This window comes from Arvicola amphibius, chromosome 15 (assembly GCF_903992535.2).
Source record: "Arvicola amphibius chromosome 15, mArvAmp1.2, whole genome shotgun sequence".
Lineage (NCBI taxonomy): Eukaryota > Metazoa > Chordata > Mammalia > Rodentia > Cricetidae > Arvicola > Arvicola amphibius.
In genome coordinates this window covers 21,541,352-21,558,495 of record NC_052061.1, presented here as the reverse complement: position 1 = coordinate 21,558,495, position 17,144 = coordinate 21,541,352, and the positions used below count along the sequence as shown (strand labels likewise).

The following is a 17,144-nucleotide window of genomic DNA, read 5'->3' as shown; positions in this document are numbered from 1 at the left end:
AAACACCTGTTTCCCACAAGGTCACATCATTTACCCTTCCATGTGCGTCCCTCCTACTGTCCTCACTATAAGTTTTCTTGTTGCGAAAGAGTTGCTCATGCACTGCAAAGCTCATCATAAGGCCTGCTTATTACCAGGTTACTCTTGAAGTTATCCCCAACTATGGAGGAGCCTGCTGGACTAAAGGAAAATATAACAATCCCCTCACCAAATGGCGATAAACTATAGATAGGAAAGAATTTTACAGTAACACAGGCAAGAAAAACATATTATTTTTCATTTTACATGTGGCAGATGTGGGCTTCTGACTCATGTAAGGAATCCACATTCTTCTTGAGATTGTGTGTCTTTGAACTTGAACAGTTAGGTAGGATAAAAGGAACAACCATTGAAAAACAATTTGGGAAGCTCTAGGTTAAAAGGAAGCAAAGAGCGTTACCAATTCTCTGTCAGGAGAAGACAGTAAAGATCAATATGCCGCTTCAGGAAGATAGGTTCTGTGGCGAGGAATCATAACCACAAGCTCTAGTCCAAGTTACAAGCCTGCACCAAACACAGCAACAGGCACGTCTTGATGTGCAGCACAGAGCAAACCCGCATTTCCTGGAAAATGCCTGAGTGGTAAATTGGAATCAAATCCAAGTTTCAAAAGATAGAACATCCTGTCACCAACTCGCTGTACATGCCACTGCCTGTCTGTCCCTCACATTGTGGGCCCAGGTCCAGGCTCACATCAGTGAAGCCTGTGTTCATGTGTTAGGAAAGAAGAGGATGAAGAGAGAGAGAGGAGAAAGGAAGGGTTGGAGAACGTGTACATGACTTCACTGTAATAATTACCGTGATGACAGATGAGAAGGGAAGGCTTTACTCATTCATTGCAATTTGTGTAGCGTTCTCGGAGAGAGAAAACAATAGAACAGTTTTGAAACCATCATGGTTATAAGTGCATACCATGATGATGATGGTGGTGGAAAGGTACCCAAACAGTGGAGATGTATACGCTATTCAGGGATTATAAGGCCACAGAATATATTAAAGAAGATATATATAATATTCATGGGGGTAATTTTTGAAATAGCTTTTACCCCAAGGAGATACAATCAATTCCAAGAATGAATCAGCCTGGAAATACTAAGAAAGAGAGTCTACAGTGCTCTCAGAAGTGAAGGTTTCATAATACCGCAGAGGGACTGACCGAGCAAAGAAGCAGATGCTACCGTGTCTGTTTGATAGCATCCATTAGTGCACACTGCCTGCAAGAAGCCAGCAACGGCCATAAATGTACCTTGATCTTGAAACCAGCATGGAAAAAGGCATATGAGCTAGTCACAGAGTGCATATGTTTGATTAGCTCATGGTGGGAAATGCTTGGTGCGCCCTGTCATTTGAAGCAGGATCTACAATAAGAAAATAGCAATAGAGAGTAAGGATATTGAAGAGTAAAGGACTAGAGTGTGACCTCTCCTCCCAAGGCTCAGGGACGATCACAGAAGGCGAGGGGGAAAGGCTGTCAGAGGCAGTGGTCACAGAAGAAAGGAGTGGATTTGACTGGTGGCCATGTCAGGTCCACTGTACTCATGAATTCCAGCTGTCATTGCCTGTACAAGACTGCACAAGAGCAAGCCAGTCAACAGTCCACATGGAAGGGAAGGGCTCAGGAGCACCACCTCTAAAAGAGGGGCTGTGGACAGCTGGTGACTTCTGGAGAAAGGAGGGTCCGTTTTCTTTAAGGGTTTGGTCCTTAGTAGGTCAACAGTATTGCAGTAGATGGTCCCGCACTCTTGAATATATGGCGTTGGTGAGTTATGAGGAAAAGGAAAAAGAGGACATGAAGTTGGGAAGGATGGAGACATCCGGAGGAGTCGGTGAGCGGTGGAAGGTGACTACGATCAAAGCACATTGCGTGCATATATGAAATTCTCAAAGAATTTGCACATATATTGGGCAAATCAATGTGTGTGCTATAGAAAAGGAGGAACCTGAAGCCAAACTGAGAAGCCTAGGGTGAGGTCAGTAACAATAAAACTGAGCTTCTAAAAGATTTTTTATGTTATGAGATAAAATACTAATTTTCTTGATTAATATTTCAAAATAACCATATTATAAAGGAGATCTGTATTAATAGGGAAAAATTGAATAGTGTTAAAGACATGTAACTTGTCATAAGTAGACACTAAAACAGTCTATGGGAAATCACACCTGGATTATGCAATTTCAAGTCTCCAGCAATTTCATGTAAATCCACAAGATTTAGTTATGATAGAGTTTCAGATGAGTAAATTGTCTTATACAGTATGAGCTGAGGAGCTAACAAGGTGGTATGTACAACTTTCGAGAACAGATCTTGTTCATTACAATGGAGTGTCAGAAAAAAAGCAGATGTTTAATTGGCCATGTGTAACCATTAGTAGGAACTGTGAGAAGAGGGGAAAGTGAGGACAGGAGAGATGGCTCAGCGGTTATAGAGCACTAGCTGTTCTTCCCAGAGGTCCTGAGTTTAATTCCCAGCATCTACATGGTGGCTCACAACCATCTGTTATAGGATCTGACACCCTCTTCTGGCCTGCAGGTGTACCTGTATAGCACTCATACATAAAATATAAATAAATGAAATTAAATAAAAAGAAGAGAAAGCGAAACACCTGACTGCTTCTAACACTGAAGGTTTAAACCCTTTAGAGAAGATGTGGGCAGAGGGCATCCCTGTCCCTGTTGTCCGCATGCTCCTGTTTCCAGAAAGGCTTCTGGAAGTCACTGCATGCTCACTGTATGATGTCTAGAAAGAGTGTAATTACAGGTCAGGGAGACAGCTCAGTGGCGAAGGTGCTTGCCTTCCAGCCTGATGACGGGAATTCCATTCCCAGGACCCACATGATGGAAGGAGAGAGCCGACTCCGCAAACTCTCCTCTCGCTCCCACACTCAAGCTGTGGCTTGTGTGCCATCCCCAAATCAGTAAATAAATGCATTAAAAACGTATTCGGAGTGAGTGTGCTCACACACAGCAAACTGCTGAGCGTTGGCGTGCCCCCATCTGTGGCTCCACTTTAGGGCCAGTCGGACACGTATGAAGTGAGACAACCGAACCACACCTACTCCCAGACTGCTCACAGCCAACTGTGAGTGTCTCAAGGAAGACCCTTGGGCTGCTGAGTTCTAGCTAACAATCAGACTTTTTATTTGTTTTCCGATCACTTCATCATCTTGAGATTATTATATCAATCCCCAAATGCTATCTTACTCCATTTCTATTTCTAACAAATAGTTTTAAATCCGTGTTGTCTGGAGAAAGCAATGGATCGTGGCTGTCTTTGTGTTATACTTTTTTCTGCTTAATATGCTTTTAAACTCAAGAATATTTCAAGCCATTTTCCCTACATGAAGTACCTTTCATCAAGGCAATTGCAATTTATTTTTAGGACCCTTGCATAGATGCAACTAAAAAGGGACTCTCTATGAAGGCTAAGGCTCTTATGCAACCCTAGCTTACTTGATTTAATTAGGATGTTCAAAGAAAATGTCAGACACGTAACAGTGACTTATACGTAGGGAGAAAAATTAAAGTGATTGGAGCATCCTTTGAGGAAGTTTCCCCAAGTCTGCATGGTAGAATGTTCCTTAAGACTCTAGAATTCTGTGGGAATTTGACCCGTTCGCTTCCCATTGGTAAAAGGCAAGGGGAATGGAACCACCCCTGGCTCCCTGCTCCCTGTTGGCCATGGTCAGATTGCTCAATGTGTTCTGATCGTCCACAGAATCTTTTTTAGAGTTTGCTATTTTGGTTAAAGTAGCGCTGGTAAAAGCCAGAAGTGATGCTGAGCGGTACTGAGCTATCCGAGGCGCTGCCTCACACACACACACACACACACACACACACACACACACACAACCCGCGTTCATTCTGTCTCGTCAGGCCTGCCTTTCATGCAGTGAGGGGGTGGTAAGAAAGGCGTCCTCTTTCATGTGGGTGCATGTTTTCCAGGACCGATACTGCAAAAGTAGGATTGTTTGCTTGTTTGCAATGCTGGCGCAGATGTTCAGCCCCTCTGCGCCAGAGCAGGCAGCCGCAGCACTCACCGGCAGGGCAGGATCCTGACCACATCGTTGGGCTTGTACCCTTCGATGCATACTGCACAGTTATCAAAATCAGACTCTGTCTCCTGCAACAGAAGAAACAGAAGAGCCAACTTTAGCTTCCATCCTGAGCAAACACAGCCATAAAACAAAGGCGAGCTCGCTCACAGCCAGCCTCTCAGTGACATTGCCGAGCTTCTTAATCAATAATTCACCAGCCGGCTTAGTTTCCACCCCTCCCAGCCTTCACGGGCTCTTTCCATTCCAAGAGCTTTGGTGAGGGAAACGCCATTCCCACATGCTGCTCCTAAAATGCTGCAAATGACAGCTATAGGTGACACCGAAGCCCCAAGCGTGAGGAATGGTGTTCATCCGAAAGATTTATAACGCACTCAGTCCTCTGGAATCTAAAGTGTGGAATAAGTGTAAACACAAATGGAGTTTCATTTATTTTTTCTGCATGCAAACCTAAAAGAGGCACCTCATGGTCTACTTACAGCGTTGTGGTGGCACGTTCTACTCTTTAGCTGAGTGGGGGAAGATACCCATGAGAATAAATGCCACTTCTAGATCTGGTTTGTGTGTGTGCTCATGTGAGGGCACCTGCGTGTGCTTCAGAGCTGCTCTCATCATCTTCATTATTATCATTATTATGATGACGACTATTGAGACAGACTCTCACTCCTCCTGGAGCTCCCCTGCTTGGCTAGGTCAGCGAGTCCCAGGAATCCTCCAGCCTCTATCTATCTCTACAAGCGAGTGTGTCACCACATTTGACTTTTCTGTGAGTGTTGGGGAACCAAACTCAGTTAGCAATACACATTTTACCAACTCAGCCATCTTCCCAATGCCCTGGTTAGCCTTCTAAATGAATTTTCTCTTGTTGGTCTCAAAAGCATTCTCATATTGTTTAAACTGACAGCAAATAACTTGTGAAAAGAATCAGTTATTCAGAGCAGAGACAGCACCTGCTGTGCACGTAAACGCAAGACCATTACTAAGTCTCCAGGGGATGCTAACCCACTGTTCTAAAACAACAGGCTGTCAGGTGCCGTTAGCTTCTGTGAGTGGGAGGTGCTGCCTTTTCATATTTCCTAGAGGTATCAGGGTCTTTGGAGTCTGGCCACCCTTCTGCAGTGAAGGAGGCTGGTGGGTTCTGAGCCCTAGAGTTCAGAAGAGCTTAATATCATTTGCACATTTATACTCTGAGCTTACACGGACAGCACACTCAGTGTATAAACTCAGCCTCTTTCCAAGGACTTTGGGGATTAAGGTAAGCAGATGCTGATGGAAATAATGACCCTCGGTTTGCTGCTTTTCTTTTACATTGGCTGCTAGGCCTAAATTTAAGAGCAGTTTTTGTCACATGCTTCAAGGAACACTTTTGTGGACTGTCTCCCCCAGACGTGGAATGCTTCCCTAGGGTTCATATTTTTCTGAGACAGGGTCTATGTAGCCCTGCCAGTCTGGAGCTCACTATGTACAGAAGGCCGTAGCGCCGGCCTCTGCTTCCTGACTGCTGGGATTAAAGGTGTGAGCTTCTCGCACACCTTTTAAAGCACATATTTCTTGTATGCAATGCTGGTTTCACTGTGACACTTTTATGCATGTGTGTCACACTCCTCCACTGTCTCACTGTGACATTTACACACATGTGTCACACTCCTCCACTGTCTCACTGTGACACTTCCACATGTGTGTGTGTCACACTCCTTCACCTCCCACTAACCTCTCCTATCCTCCCACTCTTTCCACCTCTCTTCTTCTTTCTCTAAAGTAGGGAAGCCTTCTGCTTCCTAAGTCCTGTTGTGAATTCTAGACTCTGCATATGAAAGAAAATGTGGTATATCATCTTTCTGCACCTGGTTTATTTTGTTTAACATGATAATATCTAGTTCCATTTATTTTCCTTCAGATGACATAATTTCATTCCTCTTAATGCCTCAATAATTCTGCACTGTGTGCACACATCACGTTTACTGTATCCATTCAGTTGTTGATGGGCACTGATGCTGACTGAACAGCTTGGCTATTGTTGCATGCTGAACTTCAAATTTTCTCATGCTTGGTTGCTAATAAAGCGCATGTATTCTACAAATGCTTAATTCTTAAACACTTAATTATTAAAACACTTAATTATTAAAAACACTTAATTATTAAAAATAAATTACTTAAAAACACTTAGTTATTAAAACAATTATTGAAAATAAATTGCATATATTTTACAAACACTTAATATGTTTAATAAAAGCATCCTAAGTTCAAGAAATGTATAGACACACAGGTTTACATCTTTCTCCTTTTTTATTTTCTCTCTTCTACTTGGGCTGTCAGAAAAGACGTGCGTTTCATTGACTAGGTCCTTGCCCAAAGGAAGAGAGGCTCTCACCTTGTCGCCCTTCCTGATGGTCCTGACCTGGAGCTTGCTGATGGCTTTCTTTGCTGCGTCTCCCAGTCGGCGCTGAAAAAACAAAACCTGCTCATTAATAATAAAGACGGGTGAGCCCTCGTACTTTCTTATGGCGTTTCATAAACCAGAGCGGCTCTCTCTGAAATCACACACACGTCATGAACGCTAAGGATGATGGGTGGAAGACATAGGCCTGGCCGTTTGCAGAGAGTGTATCTAGGACTCCAGGTCCATGCAAACAACTGTGCTGGAGAGAATTCCTTGTTCCTAGTGTTGGGCTCACACTCACACAGAGTTAGCACGTGAAATAGAAACTTCCTAGCTTCTGTGTATATCTGTACAGACTGGCAACTAGCAAAACTGAAGTCTTTCCTAACTTGGAGTACCTGGCCAGTGTGTGATCTCTTTTCCACCACTGACACCTTTATTTGCTGTGTCTTTCAATTTGCTCATATCGGCACTTGGTCTGCAGTGACTACCCTGTCACCTTCTCCCTTACATGTGCATCTGAGTGCACTGTGCAGAGAGCAAAGAGATGGCTCAGTAGGCAGCCATATTGCCAGGTAAACACAAGGTTCTGAGTTCAGAGTCCCAGGACCCCAAGAAGAGCTATTGTGGCACCCCAAGTGTGTAACCCCAGAGCTGGATAGTGGAGGCAGGTACATCCCTGGAGCGCTCTGGGCAGCCTAGACAATCAGTAATCATCGGGTCCAGGGAAGGGTCTTTGTCTCAAAAGATAGGGATCGACAGAGAAAGGTACATCTGCCTCTGGCCTCCTGATACAGATATGAATAATTTGCATTGGTATGGATTTTAAGGTCAATTTTGTTATATGTATACGTATTTCTGATATTAAGGTATTGTGTTTGTGTAGTTCATTTAAAAATGTAATGTTTAATTAGGAAAGATAGGTTGTTACTGGATAATCATCGATAATAGTAAAGATTATAGTTATGTTAGATTTTCTAGATATATAGAGATATATTTCAGTTAGATACGCATTCTTCATATCTTTCAAAGGCTACAGAATATGGCATTTTAAGTGTTTTAATAACTTAGGGCTTTTCATGACAATGAGACACATCTGTTCCTGGCAGCACCAATCTACTTCAAGAGGAAGATGGGCATCGAAGAGGATCCTTATGGAGTTTGATAGCCATTTGGGCAAGAAACTGTTCTTGCCTGGACTGTTGCATAAACTGGACACAAAGAACCCTCAGAGAGAGGACTGCTGAACTTGCCTAAAGGTGAGATGGTCTTTCAGGGTTCCTGATTTATGAAGGAGTCTATGAGACATTCTGCAGGACACAGAAAAAAGTGACTGAACTGTCTTTGAATTTTCCTGCTTCATGGAAATGTCTGCTGGATACTATGGGCCTATAGGCTGAAGATGGATGCCCCAACGGTACAGAGGAACTTTGGGTGACTGTCCAGACAGCGAGTTGTCTCTGTCATTTCTAGAGTTTTGGAAGTTGCTTTCTTCTTGTTTACTTAGGTAGTATTATATCCTTCTGGAGTCTTTGATGGAGTTGAAGAATAAATAGATAGTTATAGCTTTCCTTAGTTATGATAAAAGATAAAGTAGATATAAATATTATAACTGTAATTCTTGCTTTATAACTGTTTTGTTATATGTAATTTTACTATGTTAAAGTGAAAGATTTTTTGTTTAAACAGAAAAAGGGGAAATGATGGAGGTGGCTATTCTATTTATGTGTTACTTTCATTGGTTAATAAAGAAACTGCCTTGGTACTTTAATAGGACAGAAAATTAGGTAGGCGGAGTAGACAGAACAGAATGCTGGAAAGAAGGGAAGTGAGGCAGACACCATGTCTCTCCTCTCTGAGACAGATGCAGGTTAAGATCTCTCCTGGTGCTACACAGATTACTAAATATGGGTTAAAGCAAGATGTGAGAATTAGCCAATAAGAGGCTGAGGCTAATGGGCCAGCAGTGTTTAAATGAATACAATTTGTGTGTTGTTATTTCGGGTATAAAGCCAGCTATGCGGGAGCTGGGTGGTAGGATGCAGTCCGCCGCTCCTTCTACAGCCTCCACATGTATTTGAACTATTATATGAGTGCTCTCACACACACACAAATGTGCATATACCCATATGGACACATTTAATACACACACACACACACACACACACACACACACACACACACACCACAGAATTTTGTAATCATCTTTAGGTTAGCAGATGATTACAAATCACATAACTGGGGAACTGCTATCACCTGTCTCGAGAAAGAATACATCATGCCCCAATTTTGCATAGGGAAAATTGCTCCCTAATGAGTCCTGAAATGAGGAGATGGGCGCGGGAATGAAATCTTCATCTGGTGAGGGAAGATGGGATTTCTATGTGTGCTTGCAAGCTTCCCACGTGCTTTCACCTCACTCTTAGCCTGCGTGCTTCTGGCCTGCCACAGATGCATCTGCAGCAGTGGAAAGTGTTTGAGGGGTTCACAGTAGTAGGGGATCGTTTTTTGTTCAGACGACAGTGATAACAAGAGTAGTAACAGTAACAATGTTCAGTTTTCTTTTATCTGTCATAACTTCTTAAAATTTAAATTGGATTTATTTTTTCTTGTGCTGGGTTTGAACCTAGGGCCTCGGGCATGCTAAGCGAGCTCTCTACGGTTGGGCTGTATCCCCATACTGTTCTCCTAGGAATACTGGACAGACCGACTGTCTTAGCCACTTCTCTATTGCTGTGACGGAACCACCACGACCAAGGCAACTTATAGAAGGAAATATTTATTTGGGCTTGTGGTTCCAGGGGGACAAGGGTCCGTCGCCATCCTGGAGAACATCCCTGGCAGCTGGCAGGCATGGCGGCTGCACGGGAAGCAGAGAGGTCACACACACAAGGAATGGTGTAAGACTTTCACCTCGCAGAGTCTGTGTCCACTGACATATTTCTTCCAATAAGGCCTCATCTCCTAAGCCTCTCCTAACAACACTTCTAGTTCAAACCACCGCAGCACTGAAACCTACAGTGGTTGAGGCACCCACCGAAGTCTTCTTTCCTTTACCTTCCTACAGCCCCATGAGAAAGGTAGACCCTCCGAAAGCCCTGCAGTTTCAGAGCTGGGAAAACTACACCACAACACAGCTAGGCAGCCTTCCAGCGCCCCCCACCCCAGCCAGTCATCAAGCCACTAGCCAACCAACCTGTTGGCTAGAAACGGGAGCGTATTAGGTCGGTATAAATCACTTCTCTAGCGTTTAAATGAGCAGAAAGTGAGCGTTTCTCCAAGTTATTTAATTCTCCTCAAGGATATTTTGTTTATTCCTAAAGATATTAATTAGCAACTGATAATTAGCAACACTCGCGCACACTCACACACACACACACACATACACACACAAATTTTTATTTCGTTCTCTTGCTTTTGGAGACAAGGTCTTCCTACGTAGCCTAGGTTGGTATTGAACTAAAAAATCTACTCAGCTTCCTGAGTGCCAGAACTGGAGTCATGAACCAGCATGCCTAGCGCATATTTTTAATTATATTTCCTGTTAAATACAGATCTGGGTTTTGAAAAAAATGGCACTGAACTACAATGTTCCAAATTCCTAACCTCCGTAGCTTATCACATGGAAGAATTTCCATAAAAATGAATAAATAAAACATTCAAACAATAGATGTTTTTAAAGCATGGAAATAACCTGAGAAATTTAACTTGGAAATGGGGAATTACAGAGGAACCCCATGGGTGGATCTCAGCCTCACAGAGGAGCGCAGCACTGGTCCTTCCTAACGCTGACATCCTTTAACACAGCTCCTGATGTCCTGCTGACCCCCAAACCATGAAATTATTTTCATTGCTACTTCATAACTGTAATTTTGCTACTTTTATGAATTATAATGTATATATCTGTGTTATTTTGATCACCTTAGGAGACCCCTATTAAAAGGTTGTTCGACCCCAAAGGAGTCATAACCCACAGGTTGAGATCCATTGAACTGTAGTGAAACTTTCTGTAAGGTAGTAAAGTTGAGTAACCAGCCTGGTGAAGCCTTCAGTATTGACGAGTAACGACCATGTATTGGGAAAAAGGTAGAGAACCGTCATTCTTTTATTCTCAGGAGCCACAGGTCTGCTTAAAAAAGACACTTGAACCCCAGATAAAGAGATGTTGGATGCCTTCATTTATATTTTTTTAAAATTACTCAAATTATTCTCTATATATGAGTCTTTTGCTTGCAAACATGTCTGTACATGTATCAAGAGTGTCCCTGGTGTTCATAGAGGCCAGAAAGAGGACACTGGATCCCCTGGAAGTAAGGTTGAAGATGGTTGTGAGCTGCCATGGGGGTGCTAGGAATTTACCTTGGGTCCTCTGAAAGAGCAGTCAGTGCTCTTAACTATTGAACTATTTCTTCAGTACCGTGAAGTGTTGGTTATTTTTTTTTAAAGCTCAGAAAAATTTTCAATTATGTGTAGCTGGTATTTTAGAATAGTGCGTTGAATTCAATCACTTAAATTTTTTTTCAAGACAGGGTTTCTCTGTGTAGACCTGGCTGTTCTGGAACTTGCTCAGTAGACCAGGGTGGCTCCAAACTCACAGAGATCCGCCTGACTCTGGCCGCAAAGTGCTGGGATTAAAGGCGTGTGCCACCATCATTCAGTTTAAATTTTTTATTTGCCTTGAGTGAGTGAGAAATTACGTAAAAAATAGTGTTTTCAAAGAGTGAAATTACACTAAAATGCAGCTAAACTAGAAGCTGCTCACCTCTCTTCCTCTTCCCTCCCTCCTGTCTTGCTTTGCTGTGCCAGGCTCTCCCTAGGGAACCCAGGCTGGTCAACTATTTCCCATCGCCCTTTGTCCACCTCCAGAGCGCTGAGGTTAGTATGTGCCCATCTACTGCCACATCTGGGTAAAAAGAATGCTTTCAAAAGTGTATTTCATTTGATCAATTTTTTAGCAAATGACATATGCCCATAAACATGGGTGTGTAAGAAAAGTTAGAAAAACATGCCTTTAAAGTTTGGCCATGTATTTATCTTTACTTTTGTCTACATCTACATGAAAATTGGATGGACTCTGTGTGTGTGTGTGTGTGTGTGTGTGTGTGTGTGTGCGTGCATGTGGTTTTGTGTGTGTGTCTGTGTGTGTGTGTGTGTGTGTGGTTTTGGAGTTTGACCCAGAGTCTTCTGCATATTAGGCACACTGCTAAGGAGCTATACCTGACCAATGCTTGAAGACATTCCCAGTCTCTCTTCCAGAGAAAAGCCCCTTCCTATGCTCTTTAAAGGGATACTGAAAACTGCCTTTCTTTTAAAAAAATAGTGAAGTCTATTCAGGAAATGACAAGCAGGCTGGTATTAAGGTTCCGGGATCATGACTAACAAGACAGCTAGTGGTTAAAGAATTAGAAAGACAGACTCTTCTCCTACCATTTTTATGACCTCAGCCCAGAGGGTATAAGTGGCACTTAGGAGGAGGACTTCCTAAGTTCCCAGGACTAACATCCTGGAGACACTGAGCTAGAAAAGAGGGAAGCCTTGTATGCTCCCTTCCGGAAGTCCCCAGAAATCAAATAGTTCTCAAAGCTCTGACAGAAACTGAGCAACTGCCTTGGCAGACACTCAGGGATTAACTGAGAGTGAGGTAGAGCAACGCACGTCTGCCTTCATTTTATCTTTGGCACCATTACTACCTTAAACTTTTGGGCCATTTCCTGATTGGTGTGCACATAGGTACGCCAATTATTTAAGAAGAGTTCATCTGAAGCTGGTAGCCCTTCCCCTTTCAGGAAAAGACACCAAGATAAGAGCCACTAGTATCTGGAGCTGGAAAGATGGCTCAGTGATTAAGGTGCTTGCTGAGCAAGCATGAAGCCCTAAGCATGGGTCCTCAGCACTGAGGCAAGAAGCTGTGTGGTGAGCACATCTCTCACTGGAGTGGAGTGGAGTGGGGGTTGGGAAGATCTTCGCAGGCATCCCTGACCAGGCAGCCTGTTTGCAATTCAAAATCCAGGCTCAGAGGGAAACCCTGCCTCAAAACTCAAGGTCAAGAGAAATAGAGATGGAAATGCCAACATCAGTCCCTGGCTTTTGTGTGTGTTCTTACAGGTAAACACAAACAAATACTGCATACGTGTACCCTGCACCTCCACAAGCAACTGAGATTTGCAGAGACATCATACTTACTGGCTTGCGAGTCTTTCCAACATCCTGTCCTGGACTCTGGGATTGGAGCTTGCCTGTCTCTAGTCATTTACCTAAACTGGCTAAGAATGGTAAGTCTCAGGAGGTAAGTCTTAGACGATGAGTTTGCTTCTGTAAACAAAGAACTCCTCTCCAAATGGGAACTGAATTGTCCCTTGAGTGATAAGGACTTCAAATTCCACAGTGAAACAGTTCTGAGATAATGATCAGCCAAACCCAATTTTGACCAAGATGATATAACGAGCTATGCTTCTTGTCCCTTTTGTTATAATTTTGGAGTGTGTGTCAACACCCTTGCAGACAGGACAAAGAAGTTTGAGTGCCCCTCCCAGTTATGTGTGTGTGTGTGTGTGTGTGTGTTTTAATATACCTTTTGGAGTAGACTCCTTTCCTGGCCTTCCTGGTGACTTTCTGTTTGATTCTTAGGGGTACTGTGTTGAATCTACCCAATGTCAGGTTCCCTATGGCCTTGGACTCTGGTAGCAAAGGTAGGAAGGACAGATTTCATCCAATCATTCTGAGAAATGAGCTATTATAAATTCATTACTCTCTCTTTGCAGTTTTTAAAACAAGCCTCATTCTGTACATTATGATAGATAATATCTCTTTTGAGGAGGAAAAGAATACCATTTTAGTAGTGTTTAAGGACAGATATGGCAAGCCAACCTGGATGGGGCAGGACAGATGACCCAGACTCCAGGGCACAGGAAACTCAACTTCTGAGACATAGATCCTGCATCACATGGTGATTATGGAGCCAGGTAGTGTGAGGTATTTGTTGTTCTTATTGTTCCGGAATAATAAATAAGGGGGGAAAGCACCACAAAAATTTAAAAATGCCCTGTGAACTGAGGGGCACCCGAGGGTCTCAGAAGCAGCTTCAGAAGCAAGGTTTCTCAGGGAACTTTTCTGGCACCCTGAAATAAGTCACAGAAGGCCTAATTCTTCTTCTCTAAGGTGAGTCATAGGAGCTAGAGTCCTTCTCCCCACAAAAACCAAACAAACTCGAAACCGTAAAGGTCATGTTTGCTCCTCTTTCCTGAAAGCCTTCATTTCTGGGAAGTCTGACTATTCAGGAGAAAGGAATGCAGCACAGACACCCCAGAAGAACCTTAGCAGCCTGGCATTGCCACCCTCGCCCCGTCTATCACCAGAGTGTTGTACTCTGCCCAGTCACATTTAGGTGGCTTCTTCTTCTTCATTGACTCTAAGAATGATAGACATTTCCTCACAGGTTCTTCGATATTCTTTTTTTGGAAGAAGACCAGATATAAACTAATGAGTTCTAATTGCCATGTTGGTCTCTCCTTATTGTTTTTCGTGTTAGTCGTGTGCTAGCCACGACCCTTATGATGAACAAGGAAAGAGATCGATCCCCATAACTGTAACAGCATCAAAATGGAGAGACTAGGGAAGGTACTAAGTCATATTTGCATATTCCAAGTTCAAGGCTCAGACCTCTTCTCCAGAGTACCCACTGTCCAGGTGAGCCTGCTCTTCCTGATGATTTAGTGGTACCTTGAACTGATGCTTCCTGTATTCGCTTCTCCATCACTGACTTCTCTCTCTGAGGAGCAACCATGTAGTGAGAAGCCTCCCAGGTGCTTCTGCTCCAATAGCTAATGAGCTTCTAAATTTAATGTTGCCAAATGCAACATTAAAACCAACCACACTGGACCCCTTCTGCCTTCCCCACTTATGGTAGATGTTTGAAATGGAGCTAATTACACCCTCAATTGTCTGCTTCTCTCAAACATATTGCAACTCTATGACTTCTCAGCCAAAGTGGAACACTCTTGAGAGCAAACAGAAGAGTCAATAATTAGGCCATGTGATATTGTGACACATAGTATAAAATACACATTTTGTTCTTTATCTTAGCTCCTGGCTGAGCTCCCCAAATCCCTGCAATTTAAGGATGGGAGTGGCAATTGTGAACTGGGCCGGTTATTCAAAACAAGCCCTTTCAGTCACCCCTGGCTTTATATTAATATGGTGGCTTTTGGAAAGTCCCTAAGGATGGGGCTGGCTGCCTCAGGACTTTGTGGTTAGAGGTACGGATTTTTAGACCTACCACCGCTTGTGCCCTGAGTGCAGTGTTGCCTGCAGGGCCAGAGGCTTTGACTGTGTAATAAGTGCCCCAAATAAGCTTGTTCTCGCTCTCCCTGGGAAAGAGAGAGATGGAAGGCTGCACTGATCACCAATGAACGATGATGACTTCATCCCCTCTTCATAGGTAATGAAGCTCCCACATAGCCCCAAACAGGGTTCAGAGAATTCCCAGACTGCTGAGCATGGAGAGTTGTCCCTTTTGGACAGGGTATAGACGTTCGATAGCCTGCCTTCCATACCGAGCATTCTGTCCCATTTAAACTGGCTTCCCCAAGATGCAACTTTTTAGAATGAGCAGGAAAGCATAAGCCAAGAGCTTCCCTATGAACAACCTGTCTTCCAGGCGCACAAGCGTGTAACCTGGACTTGACCCCCATCTAGGATGCTCATCTTGTGGGACAGAGTCCTTCCTTCACCGTGGGGTTTAGTGGTATTTCCATGTGTCAGAATGGAGTTAGACTATTGGCTGGTGTTGGGGAATCAGAGAAACCCTTATGTGTGAGGCTGGAGTGTCTGTGTTCTCATTTGAGTGAGAAGGGAAAAACAGGGTGTCTTTCCTCTTTCCCCATGGGCTGGCACAGCAGGAGGGAACTAGGATGTATCGTTGTGTTCTTTATTGGGTCCACAAGAACTGGAAACAGCCCCTTGACTCGACACCTTAGCTTTCTCACTGCAGTCCAAGCCCACCGCGGGCCACGGTAATCACGGTCCTTCACTCGGTGTCTGCTGTCTATTGTAATGTGTGTTTCTGTCGCTGCTACTCCGACACGGCCATAAGGGCAGGGCCCTTGCCTAGGTAACAAATGAGAAAATAACTTTAAAAACTATTTATACACTCAGAAGCATTTACAAAGCACACACAGGATGTGGTCAGAGTTCTTCCCTCCCGGGAAGACTGGGAGATAATTGCCAGGGGAGTTTGGTGTGGGAAGGACACTTTCTCCCAAAGGCAGGGCTTTTGCTTCATTATTACTGTGTTTTCATTTTCGTTCGATTTTTTTAAAAGAGTGCTTTATGGATTATAAGTCTCTAAGAAAATTATATTTTTCACCTGTAGTGAAATTCTTAAAAGTTTATTTTTGTTTTGAGACAGGGCATTGGTGTGTGCTTTGCTTTGAGGTGATGTGTGTGCATTACCACGGCTATTATAGAAAACCTCGTTTTCTATAATTCTACAGAAAAGTCAAAAGATGATCCTATCTTGTTTCAAACTAAAAATCTTATATCTATACACACACACATGTAATGAGCTATTTACATATAAATACTATTTTCTAAGAGCTCCCTGCTTTGCCTGTTACAGTGATGATATTGACATCCTTCTGATAATGCCAAACATTTCTTGTTTGATCCTCCCACATGACTCCAGGGCTGGAATGATATTGCTCTGACCTTATATTTGAGGTGATCCGGGCCTCTGGGCCTGAGCAGGGGAAATTGTTCATGTAAGTTCATGCCTCTCGCTCTCATCAAATGTTTGACCCACACTGGCCCTGATTTTCAGACTGGTGCCTTTAACTACCGCCGTATTTTAGGAAGCATGGCACAGCAGCTGAGTTTGGTCTCCACTCTCAGCTGCAGTCCTTATTCTGTGTTTCTGCGTCAAAGACTCGTTGCCAACACCCGGGGATCTCACTCCAAGGGCAGCTGCACTGACCTGACCATCTCAGGACAGCACGGAAAGCATCCGTATCATGTAAGATGCTGGGGAAAGTTTTAAGACTATGAGCCACAGGAAGCCAGGTGGACATCCAGGACAGGCTAATTCAAGCTTGGGACTTCTTCAAGTACCCTCTAGCAGAACACATCCCGATGTGAGATGAACTCCTCTCCTGCCTTAGCTCAGACTGAGGTCCTATAAAGACCCAAAGGCACCGGGTAATGGTGGTGCACACCTTTAACCCCAGCACTCGGGATGCAGAAGTAGGTTGATCTCAGTGAGTTTGAGGCCAGCCTGGTCTACAAGAGCTAGTTCCAAGACAGGTTCTAAAGCTACAGAGAAAACCTATCTGGAAAAAAAAAATGAAAAAGGAGGAGGAGGAAGAGGAGGAGGAAGAGGAAGAGGAAGAGGAAGAGGAAGAGGAAGAAGAAGAAGAAGAAGAAGAAGAAGAAGAAGAAGAAGAAGAAGAAGAAGAAGAAGAAGAAGAAGAAGAAAAGACATGAAGGCTCACTCTTTCTGAAGGTCAGTGGCACTTTAATAAAAAGAAATGATTCAAGTCAGCCTGCTGCTTATTATGGAGATGCTGCACAGCTGTCCTGGTCTGTTGAGCAGACTGGAACACTGGCTACCAAAAGACATTTTGTCCCAAGTTTTTATTCCATTCTTTAAAAGGGGCTAAAAATGTAGTGTTCACATTGAT

The 17,144-nt window shown here is 43.5% G+C and overlaps 1 protein-coding gene across 1 annotated transcript in view; it reads right to left on the bottom strand.

Annotated features, from left to right (window-relative positions):
• The window catches only part of Rnf150 (ring finger protein 150), a 204,010-nt gene that overhangs the window by 54,844 nt on the left and 132,022 nt on the right, over positions 1-17,144 (bottom strand). The window contains exons 3-4 of the mRNA XM_038312801.1: positions 6,463-6,534; positions 4,077-4,159 (exon numbers count right to left, since the gene is read on the bottom strand). Of these exons, the coding sequence (XP_038168729.1) occupies positions 4,077-4,159; positions 6,463-6,534 (155 nt within the window). The remainder of the gene's footprint in view (positions 1-4,076; positions 4,160-6,462; positions 6,535-17,144) is intronic.